The sequence below is a fragment of the Colletotrichum fructicola genome (genome assembly GCF_000319635.2).
Source record: "Colletotrichum fructicola Nara gc5 chromosome Unknown KSG_Nara_v1_contig08, whole genome shotgun sequence".
NCBI classification, from domain to species: Eukaryota; Fungi; Ascomycota; class Sordariomycetes; order Glomerellales; family Glomerellaceae; genus Colletotrichum; species Colletotrichum fructicola.
The window spans coordinates 1,963,119-1,990,312 of record NW_027094058.1 but is presented as its reverse complement, the minus strand read 5'-3'; the positions used below and the strand labels follow the sequence as shown (position 1 = coordinate 1,990,312).

The 27,194-nt window shown below is 54.4% G+C and overlaps 12 protein-coding genes across 12 annotated transcripts; 6 read left to right on the top strand and 6 right to left on the bottom strand.

The window, feature by feature from the left end:
- Positions 1–188: 188 nt before the first annotated feature.
- CGGC5_v013628 (uncharacterized protein) lies at positions 189–1,784 on the top strand (the record flags this gene model as incomplete). The annotated part of the gene is made up of 3 exons (XM_066152951.1): positions 189–367; positions 427–513; positions 560–1,784. 3 exons carry the CDS (start codon positions 189–191, stop codon positions 1,782–1,784), a joined length of 1,491 nt encoding a protein of 496 aa, XP_066007653.1.
- A 39-nt stretch (positions 1,785–1,823) lies between these two features.
- Positions 1,824–3,582, bottom strand: ASHR1 (Histone-lysine N-methyltransferase ASHR1; the record flags this gene model as incomplete). Its single annotated transcript, XM_032036234.1, has 3 exons — positions 1,824–2,734; positions 2,792–2,981; positions 3,028–3,582. The coding sequence occupies 3 exons, from the start codon at positions 3,580–3,582 to the stop codon at positions 1,824–1,826; spliced, it is 1,656 nt and encodes a 551-aa protein (XP_031892443.1).
- Positions 3,583–4,111: 529 nt separating this feature from the next.
- Positions 4,112–5,480, top strand: sui1 (Protein translation factor sui1; the record flags this gene model as incomplete). The annotated part of the gene is made up of 5 exons (XM_032036223.2): positions 4,112–4,373; positions 4,482–4,549; positions 4,683–4,691; positions 5,258–5,306; positions 5,359–5,480. The coding sequence occupies 5 exons, from the start codon at positions 4,112–4,114 to the stop codon at positions 5,478–5,480; spliced, it is 510 nt and encodes a 169-aa protein (XP_031892454.2).
- Positions 5,481–5,526: 46 nt separating this feature from the next.
- On the bottom strand, positions 5,527–6,270 carry CGGC5_v013625 (uncharacterized protein; the record flags this gene model as incomplete). The annotated part of the gene is made up of 1 exon (XM_032036212.1): positions 5,527–6,270. One exon carries the CDS (start codon positions 6,268–6,270, stop codon positions 5,527–5,529), a length of 744 nt encoding a protein of 247 aa, XP_031892455.1.
- Positions 6,271–6,321: 51 nt separating this feature from the next.
- CGGC5_v013624 (uncharacterized protein) lies at positions 6,322–7,051 on the top strand (the record flags this gene model as incomplete). The annotated part of the gene is made up of 2 exons (XM_066152950.1): positions 6,322–6,389; positions 6,646–7,051. 2 exons carry the CDS (start codon positions 6,322–6,324, stop codon positions 7,049–7,051), a joined length of 474 nt encoding a protein of 157 aa, XP_066007717.1.
- Positions 7,052–7,583: 532 nt separating this feature from the next.
- On the bottom strand, positions 7,584–8,261 carry CGGC5_v013623 (NADH-ubiquinone oxidoreductase 17.8 kDa subunit; the record flags this gene model as incomplete). The annotated part of the gene is made up of 3 exons (XM_032036190.1): positions 7,584–7,722; positions 7,813–8,054; positions 8,127–8,261. 3 exons carry the CDS (start codon positions 8,259–8,261, stop codon positions 7,584–7,586), a joined length of 516 nt encoding a protein of 171 aa, XP_031892440.1.
- A 575-nt stretch (positions 8,262–8,836) lies between these two features.
- Positions 8,837–10,114, top strand: SIL1 (Nucleotide exchange factor SIL1; the record flags this gene model as incomplete). Its single annotated transcript, XM_032036179.1, has 1 exon — positions 8,837–10,114. The coding sequence occupies one exon, from the start codon at positions 8,837–8,839 to the stop codon at positions 10,112–10,114; it is 1,278 nt and encodes a 425-aa protein (XP_031892819.1).
- A 601-nt stretch (positions 10,115–10,715) lies between these two features.
- Positions 10,716–11,562, bottom strand: RPS15 (40S ribosomal protein uS19; the record flags this gene model as incomplete). The annotated part of the gene is made up of 4 exons (XM_032036168.1): positions 10,716–10,785; positions 10,840–11,136; positions 11,307–11,383; positions 11,545–11,562. The coding sequence occupies 4 exons, from the start codon at positions 11,560–11,562 to the stop codon at positions 10,716–10,718; spliced, it is 462 nt and encodes a 153-aa protein (XP_031892820.1).
- A 1,329-nt stretch (positions 11,563–12,891) lies between these two features.
- On the top strand, positions 12,892–13,570 carry CGGC5_v013620 (uncharacterized protein; the record flags this gene model as incomplete). The annotated part of the gene is made up of 3 exons (XM_032036157.1): positions 12,892–12,931; positions 12,980–13,307; positions 13,384–13,570. The coding sequence occupies 3 exons, from the start codon at positions 12,892–12,894 to the stop codon at positions 13,568–13,570; spliced, it is 555 nt and encodes a 184-aa protein (XP_031892441.1).
- A 661-nt stretch (positions 13,571–14,231) lies between these two features.
- On the bottom strand, positions 14,232–15,200 carry GANA-0 (Arabinogalactan endo-beta-1,4-galactanase; the record flags this gene model as incomplete). Its single annotated transcript, XM_032036146.1, has 1 exon — positions 14,232–15,200. The coding sequence occupies one exon, from the start codon at positions 15,198–15,200 to the stop codon at positions 14,232–14,234; it is 969 nt and encodes a 322-aa protein (XP_031892821.1).
- A 4,461-nt stretch (positions 15,201–19,661) lies between these two features.
- On the bottom strand, positions 19,662–21,197 carry CGGC5_v013618 (Sterol uptake control protein 2; the record flags this gene model as incomplete). The annotated part of the gene is made up of 2 exons (XM_032036134.1): positions 19,662–21,047; positions 21,129–21,197. The coding sequence occupies 2 exons, from the start codon at positions 21,195–21,197 to the stop codon at positions 19,662–19,664; spliced, it is 1,455 nt and encodes a 484-aa protein (XP_031892751.1).
- Positions 21,198–22,560: 1,363 nt separating this feature from the next.
- CGGC5_v013617 (uncharacterized protein) lies at positions 22,561–23,315 on the top strand (the record flags this gene model as incomplete). The annotated part of the gene is made up of 4 exons (XM_066152949.1): positions 22,561–22,758; positions 22,975–23,051; positions 23,121–23,183; positions 23,234–23,315. 4 exons carry the CDS (start codon positions 22,561–22,563, stop codon positions 23,313–23,315), a joined length of 420 nt encoding a protein of 139 aa, XP_066007811.1.
- Positions 23,316–27,194: the final 3,879 nt, after the last annotated feature.

Here is a 27,194-nt window from a genome sequence, read left to right as displayed (position 1 = left end):
ACGCAACTAAAACAATTCAATCCCCGCGTCAACATCAGCGGCGCCATAATTGTCATTTTTATCCTTCGTTTGGATTCATCATCTTGATTGCGCCAGAGTCTCTGTCTTCTATCACATCGTTCACCAGCGAGCATCTTCATTAGCACCTGCACATCACGAGCCAACTGCACGTTACGCTATGCGACAAGATGGACGCTGTTCAGTGCAGATGTAAGAATTGTCAGGCGAACTTGGCCAAGTTTGCCAACTTGTGGACTCAAATCGGGAAGTCATATTTCAGTCCGGTCCTAGAAGCCAAAGGCGACGTTAAAATAGTCGATGTTGAGCCCATCAGAAAGGGGGAGCCACAAACGTTGGTGGCTGAATGGTGCGGTAGTTTTAGTTCTCAAGCAAGAATCAAGCCTGGAGCGCTAACTACTTGTGCAGCGAATTAAAGGACATCGCATGCGCGAAATGCCAACAAGTTATTGGAATCAAATGTTTGAGCAGTCCGGTGAACCATGTTTTCGACGAGTAAGTTCAGCAGATCCCCAAAGTAGCTCATTCTCACTGTTGTTAGCTCGCAAATTCTTCTACGGCAAAACTCAGTCCTATTTCTTGACAGAAAAAGCAATCCGTCAGAATTGAGGGTGCGCCGTACGCTGGATCTGAGACCACCAGAAGCCAGCCGACAAGGCTACTGTCACGACTCCGGCTTGAGCGACGGGCATGCCTCGATTGCTTCTGAATCCATCGACCTGCTTGACATACAAGCCGATCTTGAAACGCAGCGCGAGGATATTGAAAGGATTGACACTGCAGGGTACCAGGTGGTATCTCAATTCAATGACACCATAACTCGGATTGACCGCGAGGTCAAGAAGCTCAACGGGACCATGATGAATCTGCGTCGAGACATCGACAACCATGCAGCGGACATGTTTACTGTCAAGAAAGACGTGGTGAGTATGAGACAGTCTCTCCGCCAAGACACTCTTACATCGCCATTGCACAGTAAGCTTCAGACAGCAAGCGCTGCCGTTGCAGAGATCGGAAAGCTTTGTCAGGATGCAAAAGTTGAAACAGAGAAGCTCAATCAAGAAGTCCATACCACAAAATATCAGCTACAACAACTGGAGAACGCCTCGTCAAATCTTCGCCAGGAGCTTGCAAGTGCAAGGAAAGCTACAAAGGATGCACTTGGTATCGCCAAGGACACCGCCAAAGAAACGGCGAATATACGGATGGAGTTGGCCAAATTGAAAGAAAGTCTGGAGACTCACCATAGGAAGCACGACCCGAAACTGGAGTTCTTGATGCCGAGAGAACTGGACATCCTCGCCAGTAATATCACGAAAATTGGAAACAGAGCAAACCAAGTGGAGTCGTTGCAGATGGAACTTGACCTCTTCAAAAGCCGGGTCCAGCGGTTAGAAGCCAGCGTCGAGACTTCTACGCGGGGAAGGGATGACCGCCCGCCCAAATCAGTCTCTCCCAAGACCTACCCTGACGCATTGGGGATTGCAGACAGCCCGGTCAAGACAACAACGTTGCAGCAGGAGGTCCAGGCACCAAGTCAGTTGACCGAGGGGCCAATGCCAAAGGCTACTCAACCTCGAGCTCGCAAAAGACGAGCAGCTCCCGAGCCAGCTGACGACCAAAGAACTGCCCATCCGAAATTGACGAAATCAGGTGCTATTGACAAGAGAAGAACCAAGAGATCGAAGCAAGATTTATCTACCGACGAACTCAACTCGATTGGCCCCCCTGCAGGCGGAAGACGAACTAGAAGCTCCAACTGTTAATAAGAACAGTCTTTTCTTGCTCTATTCATCAAGTGGGTATCATTTGGCAGACAGATCGCGGTCCATGCCCAGATCTACTTCTAGCACAACCTTTCCAAGCTCGGACAATGTCCTGATCGGCTCAACAAGACCAAACCTGAAAAAGTCATCCATGGTCTTCGGGTCTGTCCTCCACGCAAGGATCAAAGTAGTCTCTTTCCCCCGACCAGGAAGGCTTTCAATGTCCTTCAGCATCTCCTTCGCGAGCACCAGAGGCTCCCAGTCAGCTGACGGTGCGAGGTCGCTGTAAAAGTCGACTATCGACAATACCATCTGACACAGAGAGACCTGGTCCAGATTCTCCAGCAATTTGACGCTTTCAGGCGGAAACTTCTTCAGCGCTGCCATGTCTCTAGCAAGCTTGGTGAGCTTGCCAGGGTTGGGCGCCGTATTCGACAAAGCGATGGCAATGGCAGACAATCCCTTGAGTCTTGAGGGATGGAACGGCGCGACGTGTTTGAATGGTTCAATATCGTACGCGGACAAGCAAGCAATAGCGAGGGCGCACTCGTGGTTTCCCCGGTCCTTTCCAAAGTAGTACGCTGCCTCGTCTACCACCTGCGCAAATGGTTCAATGGCCCATTTGCCCGTGGTCACGAAATACGATCCAGTCTTGTACGCTTTCCTCAGCCACTCACGCTTCTCGTCGCGTGGCATGTCGCGCGGGAAGACGGGCATGATCTTTTGGATGTTCAAGCCCATCAATCCCTGTGGAGGATCGGTTTTGCCGCCGCCGGGTGGATTCTTGAACCGCTCGATGTCAGGCATGACGCTCATGCTGTTGAGGTCAATGGTCGGGTCGTTCATGGCGATTTGGTACTCGTCTAAATCATGCTCGCACTTGTAGCAAGAACACTCGAAATGATAGAGGTCGAGCTCGCCCTGTCTCTTGCCCTTAGGTTGTGTGTGGTCTGGCATAGGTTACTAAGTGGCAATCACGAAGCTGCGAGGGTCAAAAGCCAGCTTACCGGCGTAAGAAATTTCAATTTCATCGCCAGGGTTGATGAACGTGGCTGATCGAAGTGTGGCAGTCCGTCCTCCAAACTGCACCATCGCGTTGGGCACACAGGAGTGATTGATCATGGCCAACGTCGTATCCAAGAAGACACCGCCCGTCTCATAGTACTCCTCCGTCCGACTGAAAGCGTTCGTCTGAAGCTGCAGGATGTCAGTGCAACTCCTGTCCCCATCGAAAACGCCATACCTTGCATAGAACCTGGAAAGACTCTTCTAGCCCCTTTAAAGTAATGGCATCAAGCCCACAGCACCTCAAAACCCCATGCGCCTGAAGCTGCAAGTCCATCTCGTCGTTCTTTCTCCACTCCTCGACGTGCCCCTCCAAAGCATCAAACGATTCCTTCAACTTCGGCCTCAGCATCACCTGCGCCCCGGCCCTGATGGGCGTGGGCACCCAATCGGGCTGATGTGCCGGCTTGACCTCATGCAGGAACTGGATTGCTTTGCACTCGACCTTGTGGATCAGCGTCCAGTTGGCCTTCTGACAGGCAGCGCCGCAGTAGGCGACCGTCTTGCAGCCCGTGCAAGCGCGCAGCTTTCCCACGCCCGCGTGACCTTGCCTTTTCAGGCAGTGGTTGCAATACTCAAGCGCGCGGTGGCCTGGCGGGAGGACGACGGCCGGTTCGTCGAAGAGAGCAATGACGTCGCCCGGCTTGAAGCGGCGCGTCGCGTGTATGGAGCGGCCGCCTTTGGCACCGCCCTTGGAGCCACGGACTTCAATGCCGTCATTTACGGCAGGCATGATTGAGATTATATATTGATATTATCAACAAAAAGAGGTTTGAAGCTTTTCTGAAAAAAGCCTGGATGGCAGATTCCAGAGATATGCGATGTTTCCATGGAGCGCCACAAACGTCTATATGTGGCTAGTGCCATCGACTGCCGATAAGAGATAAAAGCAGGCACCAGGTCAGCCATGTGGCTGTGTGCTGCATCTAATGCCAGCAGGATCTCACCTGCGGACAACGGACTGGCAGATCACTGCTCGTGCACAGACCCCTCCATCACCCCGCCTTCTGCTCATCCCACCAACACCGTTTCTTAGTCTGGTCTCTCTTCCTGTTCTGAGCCTCAAAAAAAGCTGACAAGCTTCCCCCGCCCAAACGCGCATCCAAGCTTTTGCAAAAAAATCTCCACTCACTTTCCCCAAAACCAAAGAACAAAAAAATCACCACAACCAACAACTGTATTTGCGCATTCACACCCCAGCACTCAAAACACCCCGTCTTTTAAATCCCAAGTCCAAACGCTACACGCGACACGCGCCTCTGATGACTACCATCGAAAACCTCAAGACAATTGACCCCTTCGCTGATGCCGAAGAGGGCGAGGGCAACAACAATCCCAAGAAAGGCCAGGACTACATCCACATCCGCATCCAGCAGCGCAATGGCCGCAAGACCCTCACCACCATCCAGGGTCTCCCCAAGCGCTTCGACCAGAAGAAGATCCTGAAGGTCATCAAGAAGAAGTTCGCCTGCAACGGTACCATTGTGGAGGACCAGGACCTCGGTGAGGTCATTCAGCTCCAGGGTGCGTCGCAAACATTCCCCTCCATTCCCTCTTGACCCTCCCACCAGCTTCGCCGTAGCTTCCAATCCTTTTGCGCAAAGTCTAACTTACTTTTCCCCTACAAAACAGGCGACCAGCGCAAGAACATTCACGATTTCCTCGTCGACAAGCAGGAGGGTCTCGAGATGGACTCCAAGGTAAGCACGCGACTCTGGACCCCACCTTCCCACCCTTGAACCCCTCCATGATCAACCACGAGATCCCGTTCCACCTCGCCACGCCTTGTCAGAGCCCAACGAAGATAGCGGCTAACCTCTTTCCCCGCTATAGCTTGTCAAGGTCCACGGCTTTTAAAGAAGCCGTTACTGCCAGGAGGCGCCGTCTCCCCCTCGCAGCCGACCGGATTCCGGTATCCCCGAGCCGATACGAATATCGGACCCCCGTCTTCCAGCCTACGACATCGAGCTTCGTGAAGAAAGCCTGGGTGTCGCCTTGGAACATGGGCTCTGTGGTCCGAAAGTTCGGTTCTGGGGATGCGAGAGAATCTTAAAAGGTGCCTGCGGGAGATCGAATCTCAATGGTCCTAGCACAATGGTGTTACTGGATTGGCGCTCCTAGGAACTGGCATGGGACTTGCGGTTCGCATGGGGTTGAGGTATCAATTTCTTTCATGATGATTCGCTGCTGCCCTGCTTGAAGACAGAGTCAGTGGCCAAACAATATCAGCTGGGGAGACTACAATCATCGGCCTTATGCTAGGTAATGGAATAAGAACCTCTACGAGCTTTACCCTCAATTCTGTCGGACAGGCAACATTGAGACATGTCGTCAATGTTCCATGATAACGCAAACCAGTTGTAAAGCCTATCAAGACCAGTAGAAAAACTTCAAGGCATCTGTCACAGGCTACGGTTCTGCGGTCTTGTGTTGAATGCTGTGGCTTGATTCCCAAAAGTGCGCTACTTGAATTCCGTAACATTCAATACTAATGACGCTAATGTATAAGACTTCTCTATCTGCCACGAGTCCCCCCAGTACGAAGACAGAGGCTTCTCTCAAAGCCATCACTGCAACGCTGTGGATTATCAATATGCCTTATCGCCATCCCACTGGGCAGCAAAACAGTAACAGCTATGCAAAGAGCAAATGCAGCGTTGTAAGCAGTAGCCACTCCTCACTGCCTACCATTTTTCCAATAATCCAGTTGTTGACTCACTGACTTACCCCAATGATCCAGTTGTTCGAAAAATTCAAGGAAGTCTTCCTCTGATCTGAGAGGCTCGAAAGGCTCTTCAAAAAGTCTTGGTGGGGGTTGAAGAGCGTCCACCCGAGACCCGGAGTCGCGTCTCCGTAACTGGTTACGTAGAGTGTCCGGGCGTTTGCCGGCGTCGTTGCTGTCGTCCTCGCCGCTGTCCATGTTGACGTGACCGTCCCCGTCCTCGTCCCGGTCCTCGCCAGATTCCTCGGGTATAGTACTCAAGCGGGACTCATCCGAAGAGACATCATCAATGACATTGATGCCAGGAATGCCTTTGTTGTCATTGATCTTATCAGGCTCGTCAGGCTGCTCGGAGGACCCATCATACTCGTCGTTGAAGTTGTGCGGAGTGAGTGTTGTGGTCCAGATCAAATGGCCGCGAGATGCTTGAGTGACGGGTGCTTGGGTACCGGCCGGCAGTCTTCGAGAATCGTCTTTCCTGTTCTGCTCTTGAGAACTATTTTTGCTGTCCCTCGTCAAAGGCCCTGAGGATTTACTGTTGCGTGCGTCTTCAAGCTCCGCTCTGAGCTTTTTGGCTTCCTCTTTGAGTTCTCTCCGTATGCTTTCTGCCTCCTCGAGGCACATGAGGCACCTGCAGATATAGTTGGGAGTTGCCAGAAAGATTTCGTCGCCCTTTTTGAGGTCACGTGTGGCAAACATGTCGGGCCCACGGATCTCTGCGTTACATCGTGGATCGCCTCTGGGAACGCAATGGCTCTCGTCGGTCCATACCTTGAGGCCTATGACCCGGAAGCCCAAGGTGTTCATGAACCTGCAAAGTATTCCGTGGTCAAGGGCCGTGATCTTGTTCGGGTCAAGAGGCATGTATTTCATCACAGGAAAGTGCTGTGCGCACTCTAGGCGCAATTTGACTGCATTCCCGCGCTCCTAGAAGCGGCAAAGCACATGGGTCTCCATGATAAGCTGGTCCTTGATGTAAAAGTACGGCCGGTTATCCTCGTTCAAGGTGGACATCATTTGCCCGGCCGAGTAGTCATCCGGTGAGTGACGTGCCCCGTGCTTAGGCTCGTCCAGAGACAGGAAGATTGAATTTGGCCTCCAGGGAGGCAGAGGCAGGGTGGTTGTCCATGGGCACTCTCCAAATGGTGGCGCCATTTCTGATGAGTCTACCGGTTCCGGCTTTGGTAGCACCAGCGCTTTTCGGGCCGACGACGTTGGTGGCTCTGGCGTCGGTCGCTCTGGCGTTGGTCCCAAGGACGACAGGGAAGATGACGACGACGATGCCGCCGGCAACCGGGCTGACGACATTGGTCGCTCTGGCGTTGGTCCCAAGGACGACAGGGGAGACGACGATGACGCCGGCAACGCCGACAACGGCGGCGGCGCTGTTGGCATGGGTGGTCTTGGTTGCCCCGAGTTTCGCTGCTCCAATATCATCGCCACGCGTTCAAGAAACTCTCCGACCAAAGTGGTATCCTGACTGGGATCAACAATCGCGTTTGGGTCCATTGTGCATAGGTCGATAGTAATTAAGGCAGAAGTAATGATCGATGGATATTGGCAGTGTTAGCGTTACGTCCAAGAAGAAGTCTGGGGGTGACGAGGACAGAAACGAGGAGAGAACGGGGGAGGTTAAGACGGGGGTTTTGAAGTCACAGATCAAGGGATATGGCACCTGCCTGCAAGACCGGAGTGGAAAACGCCTTCTATGAACACATCCTACATGGCTGATGAGGAAGTCCACTGAATCCAGCTTCCTACCTTAACAGCGGCCCTTCCCTCTCTTGGCTCATCACTGTCGTGGTGTGGCAGGCACAACTTTAACGGGGCATGTCGGTCCCGCTCGCCAGTACTTCCACACATCATCGACCTTGCCAGAGAAATTGATCAGGTTGGAAGGAAGTCGAGACTCGCGGTATCCTGGCGAGCAGTCAACGTAACAAATGAACTGAAAGCCTTGATTCAACCTCGGGTCGATCTATGTAACGGTATCATACAACACCACCCCTCGCTCATTCCTGCTTCTTCGCAAGCAGCTGGGCTTTCCGCTCCTCCTCGTCGAGATGTTGCTTCCTGTAGTGAGCAACAACGTGGTCCAGGTTGGTCTGGGAGCCAGCAACAATGTTGCGGGCGGCGTGACTCGACATGGCCCTGCGTAGAAAAGTTGTGTTAGCCGCACTGCATCCTCTGGGCTTTCCAAGCCAGTGTCCAGTCATATTATCGTGATTCGGGAAGGCTCACTCAGGGAATCGGAGTTCGACGTCGCGGTTGGCCGGGGTGGAGAAGAAGAGCAACCTGTCGAAACCGGCCTGCTCAACGGCCTTGGTGTGAAGGTGGCTCCTCTCGGCCCATGTCTCCTGGTAGTGCCAGTACTCGTGGATCTTCTTGGTGAGGAATGGCGGCTCGCCGTCCTTGCCGGGCTGGCTGATCTTGTACATGAAGTACGCAGCGGGAATGACGGCAACGGTTGCCCAGAAGAAGTTCTACAACGCCAAAAACAGCTCAATTAGCTTCCAAACTCTCCGCATCGACGATCAATTGGCGCAAGAACGTACTCCGATGGGCTCCTCGACGTTGTGGGCGTGGTGGTGGCCGTGGTCGCCTCCGGAGGCGTAGGATCGCGATTGGCGCAGCCCAGTCAGGCGGGACTGGCGCGCGATGCAGGCACCCCGCGTTCGAATGGCCTGCATCGTGAATGACATTGCGGGACGGTGTCAATTGACGATGGGAATCGGGTCGTCGTGGGGATTGAGGAGGGAGCTTTCGGGTGTGGAGGTGATTCCCAAGGTTCGGTAGTCGGGGAGGAGCGTCACTTTTCGCGGTTTAGCGCCGCAGCGGCTGTGGCGGCTGTTTTGACCAATCACGACTTGCCGAATTCAAATAAGAGAATCGCTTCTCAAAATGGGTACCACGGCCTTGAGCATGGGGCAATGAGACAACTTGGCCAGACGGATGAATTCGATGAATTTCTATTTCGTGATGGTAAACTGTCCTTTTTTTCCGTTGACTCATTTTCGTTCATTAACCCAATTATAAGAGTGCATGCACCCGTCAGTCGCATCAGAATCTCAAATCCATCTTGGCTTTAGACTTTCGACACAACTCTTATTGAACTCATTGCCTTGTTGCCCGTGCCCACTGTTCTCATACAATAACACTAGGTCTCATCATCCCTCGCCGCAAACGGGGCGACAACGACGTTGACTGAAGAGGTCAACCTCTCTTCGGAATTACATATCACAAAACCACAATTCAGAAATTCAAGATGGCGCAAAGACCAACAAACCGCTTATCTTTCCTCCCTCTCACTATTTTCATGGTCGTCTTCGGCCTTCTCATCCTCGCACCCACAATCGCCGCTTCATCACACGTATCAGCGGCACCGGCAGCACCCTCACCGTCGGCCGATGTTGAACTCATCTGCCACACCGACAACCCGGCGGAATGTTACCCCAAGATCTTCCAACCGACAGAGGAATTCCAAATAGTACATGACGACCAAGAGCTGCCCCATGGCCTCCACATCCGGATGAACATCAACACCGGCCAAAAGGAGGCCAAAATCAACGATCCGACTGAGAAGAATCCGGCGGTGGAGGGCTTGCCGGTCGATCGCTCGATTGTGGTTGTGGATGGCGAGGAGGTACACGATGAACCGAGACTGCCCAAGGACGCCCCCAAGTACGACCCCGTCGGCGCCGTGAAGCAGCCCCCGCAGGAGTCAAGCGAGTTCTACTCCCATCTCGATTACGTCAAGAAAGGCGCGAACGGGGCCGACCTCCCCATGGATGAGGCCCTGGAGTTTCTCGAGGACATTTCTCACGACATCTACTACGGCATGAAGATCACTGAGACGTTTGACACCGTCAAGTCCCTCCTCTGCCTCATGTCAGACCCCGAGACGCCCGCACCAATCGAGGGTGTCGTTCCCCGTGACCAGCAGGCCGCCTCCATCATCTCCGGCGCCCTGCAAAACAACCCCAAGGCTCTTGAGGAAGTGACCAAGGTGTGGCCTCAGCTTATGGACGCTTCATGCCCCGCTACCGAGACTAAGGGAGCCTCGAAGCTCCGAGACGACTTTTACGCCTCCTTCGTGCCTTCCCAAGAGAGCAAGCACGATGTCCTCCGCGCCGCAAACAAGGCCAAGGCTCATGTCGCCGCTGTCAGAGGTCTTCTGAAGAGCCCTACGATCCGTGACGACTTCATCGCCAACAAGGGCATGGACCGCCTTCTCGAGGTACTCGCGCCTGAAGATGCCCGCTGGGATACCGCTCAGCGCAAGACCGGCCAGCTTGTCCTCGACAGCTTCCTCGACGAGAGCATGGGAGCCGATGTCGGCGTGTGGCCCCTGTTCAAGGCGTCCGAGACGGATGCGTCCAAGAGAGTGGCTGATCGTGTGAGCGACGGCAACTGGAAGACGGCCGTGAAGGCCATCATGGAGAAGAATAAGGGAGACAAGAGCCATTGGAGCAAGGACCTGTATGACAGGTTGGATGCGCATGAGCAGACCCAGTTGAACAAGCTGGGAAAGCAGGAGTTGTAATGATTAGATGCACATATCACATTTTTAGACCCTATATACCCACGTTTTGACCATCAGACCATGGGTCTCGTTATGACCTGAGCAATGAAAGAATCTTCTCATCTGCGAATCTGCTTAGGGGAGAAAGAACTAGCGTAGGACATTCCCCGACCAGAAGGATGGGTTGCCAATGGAGCATCAACGTCTGCCATTCAAGCAATGGGGTTGACCTTCAAGACCTTGCAATCACCCCCGGCGGGTCTAGTCCATGTGGAGGGCGAAGATAGGCGAGTGACAGATTGCATCATGAGCGGGCCAGTTTAGGTTTGGAATTCGTGCACCAAGCGGGGTTCTCTTTTCAATGTCAAATGCAAGACAGAGCATTCAAGTAGTCACAGAGGAAGGCAGCGAGTGAAGTTTTAGGTAGTTTTGGTATCTCCATGTCGTTTATTTCATTCCCATTTTGAGGCTCAAACTTTTTAGCGGACAACGATGTTGTATTGAACTATCATTGCCCAAACAACATGATAGTGGCCTTGCCATGCTACCAAAACCATTTCCCGTTTCGCCTTGATGTCCGTTGAATGCAAGAACCTCCCAAAGACAGCCCACAACCATCCTCTTACTTGAGAGGAATGAAACGAGAAGAGTGAGTAGCACCGATACCGGGTCTACCGTGCTTGACAGGCTTGCTGTGAGATTGTTAGAAAACTATTTCCGAAGTCCTTGCGCGGAATGGGACGTACTAAGAGATAGAGAACTCAGCCAGGTAGTGGCCAACCATCTCAGGCTTGATCTCAACCTGGTTGAACTCCTTGCCGGAGTAGATACCAATGACGCTGCCGATCATCTCGGGGACAACGATCATGTCACGGAGGTGGGTCTTGACGAGGTCGGGCTTCTCGTTGGGCTTGGCCTCCTGCTTGGCCTTGCGGAGCTTCTTGATCAAGCCCATGGGGCGGCGCTTGAGACCGCGGTTGATGCGCCTGCGGGCACGGGCGTGGACGACATCGCGGAGCTGCTCGGAGTCGAGGTCAAGGAGACTGTGTGAGAGTGCATGTTAGCCTGGACGGTTCTGTGTCTTCGATGGCGGGTGCTTCGGCAGGTTCGTGGAATGGAAAGGCAGTGATGATCTCATCGTCCGGTCTCGAGGGATTCGATTGTGCGTGGGTGTGGACGGGCAGGTAGGATTTCTCAAGTGGGCAAAACGTACGCCTCAAGGTCAATTCCGCGGTAAGAGAACTTGCGGAACGCTCTTCTCTTCTTGATCTCGGCAGCCTCCTCGGCGTTCTGTATGGATCCCTCCAGTCAGCCAAAAATTGTTCGATGCGGTTTGGTTGCGAAGTGGTCTCGTCGCGCCACCATTTCCTCCTCAATCCGCGACCGCCACCGCCGCGACAGCGCGGTCTTTATCCATCGAAACCAGGGAGGGAAGACAGGGTCGCACGTACGTATTCGTCGTCAGCCATCTTTGCGGTGTTGTGAGGTCAGGGAATTCGCTGTCGATGCGGTCTATCGAGAGCGAATAAGCTGAAGTGCCGGTGCGGTTGTCGAAGTTTTGGGAGACGGGGCTACGGTCGCTTGGAGGTTTCGCTTGACTTGCACCAATGGCCCAAATTTGGCCCGTAGGGTTCGGTTGCCCTCCCCCCGCAGTCATGTGATTTTTTAATCGAGAAAAAAAAAAAATGGCAGTCGCGCGGTACGTACCGCGTCAGCGGGCACACTGCACGCTCTTTCTCGAAGCGGACGCTCGGGCCCCCGTCCACGCCGCGCTTCACCTGGCCGTCTGCCCGTTCTTTGACATCACCGTCGCGCCGTGCCCAGGTCCACCCCGCCGTTGGATGCCCTGAATTTTGCATCCACAACTGGCGAACGCCGGTCGGGTCGGTACGGTCGGTGAGCTCGGTGAAGGGCAGCGTCAGATCAGCGTTCTTCCACACACCGAGTTAGGTACCCTCTTCAGAGTGACCAGACGTTTTCTCCTCAACGGCTGGTCTTTGAAAGAAAAAACCGATTCTGAGCGCCCGATTTTCTCGGGCGGAGATGTTGATGTTGAACCCAGTATCGTATTACTACTGCAGCTTGTATGCTCCAATCGACTGGAACAAAGTTTCGTGGCCTGAGTGAGTCTACACATAAAGCAATTTTGACATACTACTGCGCCATCACTCTCTCCTATGGAGACCCGTGTCCAGAGAAAAGAAGCCGTATGAGAGATAACTTAGGGTAGCAACGACTTCATTTGACTCAAGAATGCCAAGTTTGCTTCCTGTGCGCGAGCCTGGGAAATGCAGCCCACACCATCTCTATGTCGCCTCGTTTGGTAATGTGTCCGCGATGAATAGTAAGGAACTCGGGTTTTGGATATTGTTGATTAAATCATCTGTGTGACGAAGTAGAAACTCATGTATATTCGACGACGCTAGAAGATTGGCGGTTGTGCTACAACTCATGGTAGCATCGGAAAGGGGCTGTGGTTTTCACTGGAAAGGCTTCTCGCTTCTCGGAGTTCTAGTCTCTTAGGCTTGACCCTCAAAGTCGCTCTCGTACCTATGTAGCCGGTTCGAGCAGTCTGAGTAGTCTTCAGCGTGCACAAGACCGATCTCATCATGCATTGCCCACTTGCCTGAGGCGTTGACGGGAGGCAGCACTTTTCGCTGGTGATGGAAAAAAGGTGAGAAGAGGCCGGCTGAAGTTGAAATTTGCTGGAGCGACCACCTTCCTTTCCCAACGTTCAATCTGCATCTCTTTCCCTCGCGACTCACCAAAGACGAACAGAAAGTTCCCGAATGGGCATCATGGCATCTAGCAAGGATAGCGGCCTCGGCCAGCTTGGTGGTGGGTTTCCCGCAGATCATATGAAGAAGACAATGCTAACAACTCCAGCCATGTTTGAGCTGCGCTTCAAGCACATCTGCACCATGCACAGCAAGGGCGAGACTGAAGCTGCAGAGACCAAGGCTCTGGAGCTTCTTGCTGAGCCGCGACTTGGACGTCTTCACAAGGCGGGAATGCACATGATACTTGCTACATCCGAGACCGACTTCGTTCATCACAGTCCTGAAGCTGTGACACTCTTCGGCGAGGCCCTCCAGGGAGAGATGACTGCGTGTCAGCGAGCCTCTTTGGAGTACTGGCATGCTGAGGCCGAGAAATTGCTGGAGGAGGCTCGCAGCGATCAGAGCGCTATCGACAACGAAATCAACGAGAAACTGTAAGTATTTGTTTTTTCTCTATCACTGTCCTCGTCCCTCTTCCCTTTTCCTGTTCTTTCACTAATCTATGTTTAGGAAGAGTGGCATGACAATGCGTCAAATTCAGGATGCTCAGCTGAGCGAAATGTACGAGCGTCTCGCAAGAATTGGCGAGGAGGAAGGCGCGTCCGCAGAGACCTCGACGGCGGCGGCTTCCGACCAGGACGCGGAAGTAAGAAAATTCGGAATAGAGAGGCGCGGGAGGGGAAAGGCCCTGTTTTAGTTGAGATCGAGTGAATAACCCAGTTGAGCATCGCGGCCATGAAATGAACCTGTGCATGAAAACGAAGCCGTGAATCCGACTAGCCGTCCGTCGACTCCGTAGCCCGATCGTTGACTATTTGCATGAGAGGGAGATAGTACTGAGCTTACATGTACGATTAATACAATAGACGCGACAAAATTGCTGTCAGTTAGTTTTGCTAAATGATCACGCTCAAGGCATGAGGCTGATGTTGGCAATCAATGCTTATATACGGCCAGCGGTGCTCCAAGCACCTGGCTGAAGTAGGTATGTATGTACGAGAAGCGCTCAAAAACTATTTACTGCTGAAATAAAGGCATGTACTGTTCTTCCCGACGGGCGGAAGTAGCCTCTGTCCTTTGTGGCGGCGTCCGGTATGTACACCCTCCACAACATCTCACCTCAGATGTGTACCACACCCAAGGTCGACAACCACTCAACCACGCCTTCCATTCATAACTCTTTCCTGGTATCTGATGGGTATTTTTTCTTGCTGGACCCACTTAAATGCTCTTGAAAACGTTCAAGCTCGACAGTGCGTTGCCCGGGTACGAAAACATCGTGTTTGAGGAACAGCTTGATCCCAACGCCTGGTTATCAACCCCTACACAGAATATTAGCAAAAGAACACATCTAGAGGTCAAAGAAGCGACTTAAATGCTGGTTCCCAATACCAGATTCCAGTTCCCTTGCTAATTCCAGCAACAACGGCCGCAAGTCTCGTCATAAAGGTCGTCTGTCCGGCCGCGGAGAACGGGATGTCCTTCAGGTCGCTCGGGAAGGCGTACTTCGGGCTCGGGCACGCGGTAGGCCAGTTCGTCTCGGCAACGACAATCTCCTTACCCCACTTACTCGCCATGTTGGTCAAGCTGGTCTTGAGGGAGGCCAGAGTGGCGGCGCTATTGTAGAAGGGGTAGTACGAGACGCCCATCATGTCGAAGTTGGCGAGCGTCAGTTGGTTCTGGGCAAGCATGTTGGTGTACCACGTGTTCTGCGTGTTCCAGTCCCAGCCGTTGTCGAGATGGATCATGATCTTGGGCTTGGGGCTTAGGGTCGAGTCCTTGATACCAAAGGCGGCCGAGTTGAGCAGGCGGGCGACGTTGTACATGTTGGACGTGCGGCCCGTCTCGAAGAGCAGACCCGCGCGGATCTCGTTGCCGATGCTGATGATGGCCGGGGGCACGCCGGCGCTCTGGAAGGCGTTGCTGACCTGCAGCGTGTAGTTGTACAGGCGCCAGCTGAGGTTCTCAATATCGGTGGGCCAGCCGGACGGGATGCCCTGCTTGCTCGGGTCCGCCCAGGTGTCGCTGAAGTGCAGCGTGAGGTAGACGGAGAGGCCCTGGGCCTTGGCCCGCTTGGCGAGGGCGAGGTTGTAGTCGAGGTTGTAGTCGCCGTTGGAAGGGTTGACCCAGACGCGCTGGCGGACCGAGTTGACGCCGGCGCCCTTGAGGATGACCTCGAGCGACTGGGAGGCGCCGGCCGAGTTCTTGTAGTTGATGCCGGCCTTCTCCTCGATGGTGACCGAGGACCAGTCGGCGCCCTTGTAGGTCAGGGCGGCGTTGGCCGCGGAGACGGCGAGGAGGAAGACGGAGGCTACGGAGGCGAGCATCTTGGCGGGCTTGTCCTTTCGGATCGGAGATCGGATCTGCTCTGGGGTATCCGCTGGGCAAACCGAGAAAACACAAAAGGGGGGAAAGACGAACTGGAAGAGAGACGAAGAGGAAGTCTTCGCCTTTCGTCTGGTCTTCAGGAGTGGTATATACAGCAGTTCAGGACTCGCCATCAACACCAAGCGCCATCAACCCCTTTCACCCCTTCATCTCCCTTATTGATGGGATCCCAAGAACTCCATCAGGGCCTTTCTCCATCTTTCCCGAACTACCGGAGCAATCATGGCAAACTGCAACTCATCAGCTAGGCGCCTCGACGGGGAGCGGGAAGGCGTGTAACCCAGTTTCTCGTATAGCAACCCCCATCCCTGTCGATATGTCGACCGTCAGAGTGACAGACAGAGGAGCTGACAGGCATCCCTCTGCTTCAGACATATTGCCCGCAGCTTTAACGAGCAATACCGGACTGCTGACCACACGCAAAGGAGTCTAGCTCCCGCCTGCCAGCGAGCAGCGGCACTACCGCCAGCAGAAAAACCCAACTTTGACAGCCAAACAGGCGCTGACGTCCGCTTGAACCACAGTGGAGTCGGTCGACGACTTGCTCAGCCGGCTTGGCGTTTCATCGCGCTACCTCCTGGGAGGAGTGCCCATGAGGAACATCTCGACTCCTCCAATCAGCAGAATGTTTCTCCACAGTTTGCTGCCGTTCCTGGAGACTTGGCGAACGCTCTTTGGGAATTCCTGCCAACACCCTCCCCCTTTTCCGCTCTCCTCGTTGGCTGTCATGAGGCTGGTCCCCGTAGAACGAATCGCGATTTCCTCAGGGTAAACAGCCTCCCTGGTCAGTGACCGACCTGCTGTGCCCTTATTGCGGTGCAAGACCGTCCGATGTTTAATCTATGTGCCGTTGGTCTTGGTCGTCCAAGACCCCCGGTTAGAAAGAGAGGAGCGGAAAGCGGGCCAATATCGAATGCAGAGCGAAAAAGGACCGAGCTTACCGGGGGTGGAGGAGCACGCTGCCGGAATTGGAGGTCCAGCGTTGGGGGCTATTCCGAGCTGCGGCCCGTTTCAGTTTCCCTGGGCAGCCATTTTGTGCTGATGGTCCTTTTTTGTCTTTAAAATGACGGCAAGCCGGCGCCGGGTGTTTTGAGAATGCAAGCGAAGGGGCGTGGTGTTGAATTAAGGTAGATCGGGGCCTTTGATCCGAACTTGAGCAGCACACGGATAACCGAACCTCTCGCGTGGTTTCCAGGCCGTTTATTTCCCGTTCTGATAGGTATTCTGATATCGTTGTGCCTTATCAATTCTCCGTGTTATCGGCCGTGATAGAGGCTCTTCTTTCCCCAGATCACCATCATCGACTCCCTCCCTCCAGAAAACAATTCGTTCCAAGATCACAACTCGCCGGGGTCGCAACAGAGTTGACGACTCGATTCATGACTCTCCTCAGTAGAGTTTGCGCGCTGCAGTAGTTTTCTTGGTACAGCCCCCATAACGACAACACACTCGTGCCTTCTTACCCCAGAGTCGCACCAGGAACTATATTTCCCACCCATGATCATCCTCGACAAGGGGGGAAACTATTGATTGCTAATACTTATTCAACCCACCACACACGCTACCGGCTACACAACACCCATCAACGACACATGACCACGGCCGCAAACGCCGTGTGCAGCAAAGCGCGAACACCAAGACTCCGCCGAACTAAACCGTCAATTCTCACGATGGGCCGAAACCCCATGCGCACCAATCAAATGCACACGAGACTAAGTCTCGCAGTTCAAAAGTCTCTAGAAACAAACATTTTCTAGAAACACTGTCAGCAAAGATGTGCCGAGCACGATGCACCAATCACGCACACGATCCCGCATCCCTCTGGTTCGCAGCGCGGCGCCCAATTCACCAGCCCATCAGCAACACTTCCCCAACTGAGAAACCTCGCGAGTAATGATAGGCTCGTGGTGGTCGCTCCAGGGTTCGCAGGCTCTCTCGTTGGGCTGCGGCAACGACTGGACGCGACGGACGCCTGGAGTAGTCCGAACACCTCGCACAATCTCGCCTTTTCCACGACACAGAACTCAAATACCGCCCAGCCCTTCAAAACTTGCCTCAATGTCAAGAAATATTTATCATTGACAAAGGGCTGACTACCTACTTACCGTTCGCTTCTCCAAAAACGTAAAATGCGAACAGTCCATTCGGATCTGTGATACGCCAACGGGATGTCAACTTAAAAAACGAAGCTCTACAGAAGCCTGCCGGATGGAATGCAACTCAAAAAAAAAAAAAAAAAAAGTTGCTGACGCGAGCATCGCCACCAACATCACCAGCGTAGATATTTACATCAATCGGCGTTCGGTAGGTTCGTGACCGTGAAGAACAAGAACCAAAGTCACATGCCACCTCAGTCAGTTATCAAGCTTTCTTGCAAAGGAACATGTCAGTCCAGGTCAGCTTCCCCAATTCGTCTGACAGGGCCGTCAGGGTGCAGTTCCCAAAGAGCAATCCTCTCGCGGGGGGCGGTGCTATTCCCAAACTGCACACATGAGAAAAGAGTTTCGAACCGAAGCACACGAGCCAACCCACCTCCCCCTCCTTCCCAAGCTCCCGAACGACACGAGGCAACCTCCCACACGGGCGGGTTCACATGCCGAGCCAAAACCCGTTCTCAAACCCCCTCCCCCAGCCCTAAATCCCTATAGCAAGTAGGCTTTTGCTTCGGGCACCTCGGGCGGCAACGACAATCCTAAATCCTTTTGCCTTTTCTTTTGACGGCAAGATGTCCGCCGTAAGCAGGCCTTGGCAGTTCCTGTCAAAACTGCCACCGAATGAGGTAATCTCGTCGGGGAACTCGGGAAGGGCAATGCCACCCGGGTCTTAAGGATCACGGCGCCGGCAGATCCTCCCGCTCCCTTCCTTCGTGCCCAACTCTTATTTAGACTTCATAGCGTACGCGTCCTCCATAGGATGGCATGATAGAGAGGAAGAGTCGATCACAAAACTAAACACCCAGCTGGGTCGCCCGACATGCCGCAAGTGGTCGAATGAGGCAACAAAAGCCTCCGGCATATCCTTAAAACACCCGCCACCTCTAAATCCTGCCTGCGCCGAGTCATTCCACGGGCGCAAGCCCCCTCTCCCCGCGGGAGGCGGAGCAAGACCTCCACTCGCCGCCGCCGCCGCCTCCGAGGTCCCCACTGCCGGGCTCCCATATGGAAGGAATCCATCTCACAAGCCCAACATACATCTACAGATCGCCTCACCGTTGCGCGGCAAGGTTTTACACGTGGATGGGCATCACGCAGGAACTGATTAACCAAAAGGGACGCACTTCTATCTTTATCCTGCAAGGCGCAGGGATACATACATACTTCTGTCGTTGAACCTCGGCATCGATTATACACACAGCAACGGAGATCGGCCAGATACGCGGCGATGTAAGTCTAACACCAGATGACAACTCGCAAGGAGAAAAGAAGGGGACCCGCCTGACAAGGCCATGACGTACAGTCAAAAAAGATGACTTGCATGATGACAAGGCAAGGCCGTTCGGTCGTCCGCGCGAAACGGCCAAGTTGGGGCGCCGCAGCACCGCGGTGTTCAATCACATGGTTGCATGAATTTACACTTCCCCAATCCATCCACGCCTCGGCATTCACGCCCTCGGAAACACCGCCGCGTAAACCGTGATGATATGTGATGGAGGGCGAACGGGAAATCATGCTAATGCCGTCCGAACAGGACGTTGCCGCAAGATTGATGGTGGTGGTCCCCCGAGAAGCAGCTGTCAATTCTGCAGCTGAGTGAAGCCCAGATGGCATGTTTGGCTAACGCTCTTCCCGCACATGGCTGGCATCTCGCGAGTCTGTTCGCGTATTGATTCCCAGTCAGGGGAACCCCTCGTTGCGTGCTTACATACTCTATGCTCAAACTGGTTTTCCCAACCTCTGCAAAGGCCAATGATGTCATCTCAATTTCATGTTTATTTTGTGAAAAGAAGACAAGCAGTGTCGTAAGGTGAAAAATGCTATGTGTGCTCTGTCTGAGCTGTTCCAGGCTGTAGAACCCCGCTATCAGCCTTTGTATATACCATATTCCATGTTAAACACCGTGAAAGATTTCCCCAGCCGTAAGACATAAATGCTAAATCCGTGAAATCCCATCCCAAGTACCCCTTATATGTGATGATGTATCCGCCTTAGGTATTCTCCTGGCGGCCTGTGATCCGCAAAAAAACAAAATGATGAACCCGATAAAAATCAACCTTTCCAATGCTCCATGCTCATTCTTCTTACCACTCCCGTGGTCTCCCGATCCCCGAAACTCCCACACCGCTCGTATGTGCCGGTTAGATCAGCCGATCTAAAGATGTTCCCAATCTTGAAATTTACACATGTTGATAGTGGTTTTGCTTGTGCACACATTCGTGGTCGCGTCATAGCCAGCTGTTTCGCTTACACTGCATGCGTGGAGACGGGCACCGGCATCTGCGGTTGCGCCTTTGCAAACACGCCCGTCAGGATTTCAATGTGGTTGACGAATGACTCGGCCGTCATGTTGTGTCCCTTCTCGGCCTTGCTTTCTTCGGTCACCCAGTCTGAGCCCCAGACTTCCGGTGGGATAATGGAGTGCTTGTAGAGGGCAATTCGTACAGGCCACTCGAGGTGTGCCCACCACGGGCTCGTGGCCTCGAACTGTGAGACGATGCCCATGACTTCCCTGCGAGAGACGCCCTCAAGCCACCAAACTGCCGACTCGTAACCCTTGAGGAGCGCGAAGAAACATGCCAGAATAGCCAGAGCGCGCGGACGCCGTTCTTCAAGGAGTTCGATGAAGCGTTTCGATACCGTGGCGGGGAATGCGAGGGCAGCACCGCGGTGCGGCAGTTTGTGAGCCCAGTTGAGGACGGCCACGGCGTGCTGGTAGGACTGTCTTGTGGACATGGCCATTATCGCGTCTTCACCTTGCAGCTCGTCCTCCAGATTGTCCAGCAATTTGCCAAAGAACGAGGTTGGCGAGGTCGCGTCCAGGTCGAGCTGGAGGACGGGCTGAGAGTCGATGATGGGAATGACAATGCCGCTGTTGCGGATCCAGGGCCATGAAGTCGCTACCACGGTCTTGACACCCTGGAATGCGTGGAACCAGGAGAGGGGTAAGGAGTAGGCGCTGGCAGGGTCGTTCGGGTCGGCTTCGTCCCGGATGAAGATTCGCGTGGCGGTCGACGAGAAGGCAATCAGAGCCGCGGTGAGGAAAAGCGACTCGGCATTGGCCTCAGTGATGCCGTTCTGCAAACATGAACAATAGGCGGCCAGCGCCGAGGCCATGTATGAGTGCGACGCTCTCACAAGAGCCTTGTCGTCCGGGTTGAAGGAGCGCAGATGCAGGGCAGCAACGGCCAGCATGGCATCGGCAAGGTAGCTCGCACCGCCAAAGGCAAGCCTTGGCACGGTGTTTTGCCAGATGTCGTGGGTGGCGGGGGTGTTGACCACAAGGGTTCGGGAGGTCATGGAGGTGAATTGGTGCATCAATCGCAGTTCCAGGAGGCGGTTATTGGGTGCCGTGGTAGAGGACATGGCTGCATTGGCGGGGGTCGTGTAGAGCGGCGTACATGATGCTGTGGGAGGCGAGCCTCCTGATATGGAGGGCGTCTTTGCGCGGTGCGATGCTCCTGCGGAAGGGGAGGGCGCGGTTGAAGAGGCTCTGTCGATGGGGGATTGTGATGCGGCGGTGTTGGAGGGGGTCAAGGCGGTGAGGAGTTCGTCAAACATATCGGGGTTCTCGAAGTCGCATGGCACGCCGTGCTTCACGCAATTGCCGCATCTTGGATGTACTTCGTCGCACTATCACGGGTCAAGGTTAGATTGTGCTCATTGCGACTGACAGCAGAGACGCGGGGCGGACAGGCAGGGGGTAGGAGCTACCTTGATCTTGCGCGACTTGCACCGTTTGCAGCCGGCTCTCGACTTTTTGTGAGATCTCCTGGGAGGCATATTGAGAAGGTGTGTGTGTGTTGATGAACGTAGAAGTCAATTCTCGGGTCGTAATATCGGGAGGTCCACTCTATAAAGTGAGATGAAGGTGGGTTGGGCTTTCACGTGTCGTCAACGAGGCGGCGGTGTTGACGTCGAGGTGTTGGTGGACTCGCGGGGGGCTAGGCGGTGACAGAGCGAGGTGCATGACAGACAGAGGTTCAGGGCTTTTTAAGGAGGCGGGAGCTAGTAGTAGTAGATGGGGCGAACCTGGTGTCTTTAAAGGGCCAGCATACGCGAGAAGGCATGAAGCGAGAAGGAAGTGGGAAGAGAGAGGAAAGGAAAAAAGAAGCGGAGTGTGGTGTGTGTGTGCGTGACGGATTCGAGGTTTCGGGGGCAGGAGGAAAAAGATTGGACAAGTTGTAGGTAGTGGTGGAGATGGCGATTCGGGGTCAAGGTTGAGGTGAGAGGAATGGACGGGGTTCTGGGGGTGGTTTGGGTCCGGTCAGCGTGGTCCGCCCGGGTTGTCTCTTTGGGGGTCCTCAACGGCGGATATCTGTACCAGGCCGTTGTCTGTCTCTCCTCCCTCCAACTTCCAAGGACAGGGGGTACCGTTAAGGCAAGGCGGGTGCGGGAGGGTATCCGCACCGCCTGCGTTGGTGATGATGGCTGTGCAGGCGACTTGCAAGATGGATGGACGTTGATTGTCCGTTTGTAATTTTGAGATGTTTACTGGCTGCCCAGGTGGGGGGGGGAACAGCTGGCGAAATGAGACGGGACAGCTCCGCGATCGCCCGCAATGAGCAGCAGCAGCAGCAGCAGCAGCAGTGCAATGCGCACGCTGGAAATGAAAGAGGTGTGCGAGTGTGGGTGTCCAAGTTGGCGTCGCGGACGGTGTCAAATCCACCTCAAGTTTTGGAGCGAAGGAGGAGCAGGGGGGCAGCGGTAGAAGAAGGAAAGAAAAGATGGATGTTTGGTTTTCTGGTTTTCTTTTTTTTTTCTCTTGCTCAGAAGGTATGGAAAGTACTTCGTACCTCCTCTGCTGAGGTAGGTAGGTAGGAACTTGCGAGCGCTACGTTGCCCGCATAGGGCAGAAAGGGGGGACGGGCCACCCAGCGCGCCCCATTGACACTGGCTGCAGCGGCCGTGGGCGGTGTCACTGCCCAGTGCCCGCCCGTCAATTCGGGGCCCCGCAATGGGAATTTCATTGGAACTTTGCTGAAGCAGACACATCCACGTTCTCGACACCTCGACAACCGACCTCGACAAGCGACGTCGACAAACAAACCGCCACCGGACACATATTTCCAGATGGCGACCTTTCTCTCCCTTCTGCCACCAAGTCTAATCCCGCTTGCCGTCCAGTTCAGCTGTCCAAGGTACAATGCGTCCCATCATTGTCATGCTCAGCCACACCACGGCCCACGCCGACGATCCACCACCACCCACGATTCGCGGAGCCGGCAGGCGACGAAAAGTGGACGCGCCGTCGCGGAATCGACGGACACCATGCGTCCTCCAGGGTTGTCTGCAGGCATCGTGTGGCACCTGCAGAGAGCAAATATTCCCCTTCTGGTACTCTGTACTAATTTACAAGTTAAGTCCCTCCATGTCCTGCCTGCCTGCCTGTCCTTGTACATACCTACTGAACGAAAACACCAAGTGTATAGAGACATTCAACATCTTCCAACATCTTCCAACCACCACACCAATTGCCCGACGCCTTTCACGAAGCTGTCCGGGATAGGCACGGCAAGAAACTGTCATCAAAAGTCTGAACAAGTAAACAATCGCCCAGCTTGACTTGACATGTGCGTTCGCGCATAACATCAATCCCGTCTGCCACGGGTCTCGTGCCGTCGCCGCCGCTGCCCGGTACGTCACCCCCAGAATAAGGTACGAGTTACGGCGTACGAACCCGACACTTACGCCGTATTGTGCCAGCTTCACCCCCGTCCCGACCATCACTGTAACTGCACTCTCGCAGCAATTTGCAGCAAGTGCACTGTCAGCACCCGGGCACCAGGAAAAACAAACGTCCATGCTTATGGGCCTAGGGCATATGCAACGGCCAAACTGCCCGGTCGGATCTGCGTCGGTGACAGGGGTTCCAGTACCTTGGCTTTTGAGTCTTCATGATAGCCTCGTCCACGGAGCATCAACCTCAATCCTGCCTGTCTGCCCCCACTGCATCCATGGAGCTTCTGCGTAATCACTGACAAACAGCACGATGAACAAAACGACGGGACTTGTTTCCCGCGCTGCCGTGATGTGCAAGGAAACTCATCAGAGACAGAAGCTTCACTGCCCCAGGGTCCCCGCCTCTGCGTTTCGCTCCAGGACGAGGGCCGGACGTCTTGCCAGACAGGCGTGGCCGAGAACATGACAGATTGGTCGAGACATCACCATTCACAAAACATGCTTCACTCTCGGAGCGCGGGCGGGTGGACGGGCGGAACGGAGTTGAACGGAGGGGGCGTGGGTTGCGCTGCCAAACTCTGCGTTGCCTGTCGTTCTCGCCCACGACTCCAATCATCTACCCAGCATGGGTGTCGATGGCCCCCCCTGCTCTTGCAGCCAGACTACCGTGCACTCCCTTCAGCCCTGTCGTGGCCATCCCCCCCACCAGCTTCTCTCCAGCCACTTGGTCTCTACGGTCGCCCGATACTTCCAAAACTTCTCACGTCGGCACCGTTGCCGGAAAGTCTGAAGTCAACGACATGAGTCGGGAAGGGGGATGACGAGCCTTAAACGGTCCGGGCGGCCTGCAGCCATGCAGAGATGTGTGTGCCACCATGTTGCACAGCAGGCAAGGGCCTCACGTCGGACGAACGAGACTCATGAGCCCGACTCCGAGCGTCCTGCTGCCCAGAGACGCACCGAACCCCGACCGGTAGGTATCCCCTCGTCGCGCCCGCCGGGCAAAAGCCTCCATATCATGGCTGATAATGATATATGGCGCGGCCCGCCTGCCTGTTATTCACATCGGCAGATGGGTGATTGACACGCGAGTTCCATACCCCGTTGATGCACCGCCTTGGGCTGGCTCTGGAAAGTGGCGGCGGCTGTGGGCCATCGTTGCTGCGCTGTTCTTCCGTGTCGTGCGTGTGTAAAACGTGTCGTTGATTATCTCCAACCTGTATGATCTGCGATCTGCTAGTGCCGACCCGGGGATGCCATCCATGGTCCAATGATGGTCGCCATGGACGAATCAGCGAGCTGGAATTACAGGCTGGAGGTGTTGCGCGCAGGAACATGGAGTTTGCAATTGGGTCGGAGGCCAGGCCATCCGAGTGGTGTGACGGGACGGGGGAGGGGAGGGGCTGACGTAGATCTGGGAGGCTTGGGGGCTGCGTCGATAAGCCGCAGCCCGCAGCACATGCAAATTGAAACATCCTGGGGAGGAAGGCGATTCAAGGTTGTTCCAGGGTTTGGCCCGAAGTTGGTCTGTGAGAGGGCAGGCGGGCTTGTGATACATTGGCGTCCAGCTGTGCAACCAGCAGCAAGTTCTTTCTAGAAGGCCTTTATTTTTGCCAGCGCAGCTACGTGTGGTCCGGGTAGTTGGGTGTTGTTGTCGTTGTTGGTGTTGCCGCCCACAGACGTTTGCATGTTTGGGAACACCCTGGAGAAACGGGCAGCATCCCCGGTCTGTCTCCCTCTTCGAGGTTTTGGAAACGTTGACAAACGCCTGACAAGAAATGATGCCATGATGGATGGGCGGAGCCTCCTTCCCCCCTCCCCGAAATGTCGCCATGGATGGCATAATTCATCGGGCACGGAATTCCAGCCTGACAACAACCACCCGCCCACTCTTGACGGTGGGGAGGGTCAATGCCGTCGTAAATGGCAATGCAACGCGGGCTGGTTGGAGGAGAAGAAGTAAGGCTTGCCTGGAGCCTCATCGCATCAAGCCTGTGACACGTCCCTCGTGGCTTTTGCCGTCGGTTTTGCCTCAGATTCGGACTTTGCTCATGGGCAGCCGTTCGTTCTCTCAGCCGCAAAGTCCGATGGGAAAAAAGCACCGAGAGCATAGGGCACAGCAACGTGCTTCATCAATGTGGTGGACGGGTCACTCCGTGTGGCATCGTCCGTCTCGGCCGACTGGCTGTTGAAAGTATGCTGCTCGTCGTGGGCTTGCTCCGCGACAATCTCGATGGCGGGGCCGGGGCGTACATAATAGTTACCAGGAGGGAAAAGCACGAGGTAGTGCCTGTCAACGGCTTCACACCTGACTCACTGCGCGAGCATCGTCGGTGACTTTAGTGACATGTCGGGATGTCCAAGCCAAGGCGGGCAGTATTTATGATGCCAAAAACAGAAGCAGTGCCCAAAGGGGAATAGGCGTCGTCCGTCCACTGTCTGTCTGTTCTGCTGGAGTGGCTCTGACGGAATGCTTCGCCTTACATAAGGGTTAGACGTTCGTCCTTGCGCAGTCTGAGCGGAGGGGGCAATTAAGACGAAGGGAGCTATGAGGGGACGTTATATCGAGGGCGACGGACCCAGACCCTGTCGCATCTCTCTCTCTAGGCTGCGGCTGCGCAGTATGATGTGCGAGAGCCCCGGACAAGCCAGGCGACGGAGCTGCCCTTCCCACCAGTTCCACCACATGCATGGCCGCCGTACCCAGGCGCTCATCTCAGAGGAAACAACCTTAAGGGAGATCACACCTTAATGTGACCTCTCCGCCGTTCCCGCAGGGCCTCGCCGGGAGGGACAAGGTGCATTCCTTGTGCTTTGCTTTCACCACGGCTAGGCGGGCAGATTTCCCAGCGCGAAAGACCTGCCCAGTTGGGAAAGCAAGCAGTCTTTCGAGCCGGCGGGATTCAGCTTGCCCAGGTTCGCTGGCAATATTTGATTCATACTTGATTATTTGATTATTGCAACTTTTGCCCGTTTGCACGTGTCAAAACAGCAAACTCCGTCTCGAGGCAGTGTCAACTCCGTGACAGGATGGATCCAACGGTATGGGTAAGCTTGAAGAATGTCCCTGGTGCCAGTATTTGTCACTTTTTATTCTTTTCCCTCTCCCTGGCCACGAGGGTTGAGAGAACAGAACAGCCTGTCAACAACAAGAACAGGTTCAAGTCAGCCGCCAGGCGCATGCGACACTTGTTGTGTTTGAAGGGCCGGACAGAGTTGACGGTCAAGACACGAAAAAGCTTGAAGCGGTGTCAAGCGACATCAGGCGAAATGCCTTTTTGGTGTGGAAGTCGACCAGAACGGCCGTCAGGAAACTGAAATGTCGCTGCCGCTGCTGCTGCTGCGAGCCCGGGAGGTGGGAGGGCGCGCCGCGGGGCAGACATGACATGGCATGGGTCCAGGTCGGAGTGAAAGTCCAAGGGAATGATGTAAGCGAAGAGTGCTGGAAGCTATTAGTCATTGCAACCCGGAAGGCCGAAGCTGGCCGTTGAGGCCCCACTTTCCCGCATGGTCTCTTCGGCTGCCGTTCTCCGTCCGGGTCAGATGAACTCCATATTTGCGGTGGTGTTGGTCAAGACTGGAGTAAAATAATGGGCAATCGCCGACTGAAGAGAGGAAAGAGTGAACAGACATGTTCACGTACTACTTAAGTCGACCGGATGATCAATCAGGAAGCTGTCGTGAGCAACTAGATGCGCTTCGTTGTCTCTGCCCTCCAGCCTTTTTCTCAACCGCCGTAACTTATCGAACCATCTTTGTCAACCGGATATCTAGTCTAAGCTTCTTCCAGACACGCGCCATCGGCTTTAACCTCGCAAAATTCCATCAGTAGCACATGGCAAAATTGGATATGTCAGCATGCGGAACCAAGACCCCGAGGTCCCTTGCTATTTGCCGTCTCTCCGTGCTTGCAGCTCTTAGCAGCTGCCAATCGCAGCGATAGCAGCAGACACGACCCAGTCAGATAATGCGCAAGATAATGTACTATTACCTGCCCATCAAGGCGAGGCAGGGCGCAAACTCTACATTGTGCATCATCTGGATTTGTGATGACGGAAGCCCGTCGAAACTCACCGGTTTTTATCATCAATCCTCAAC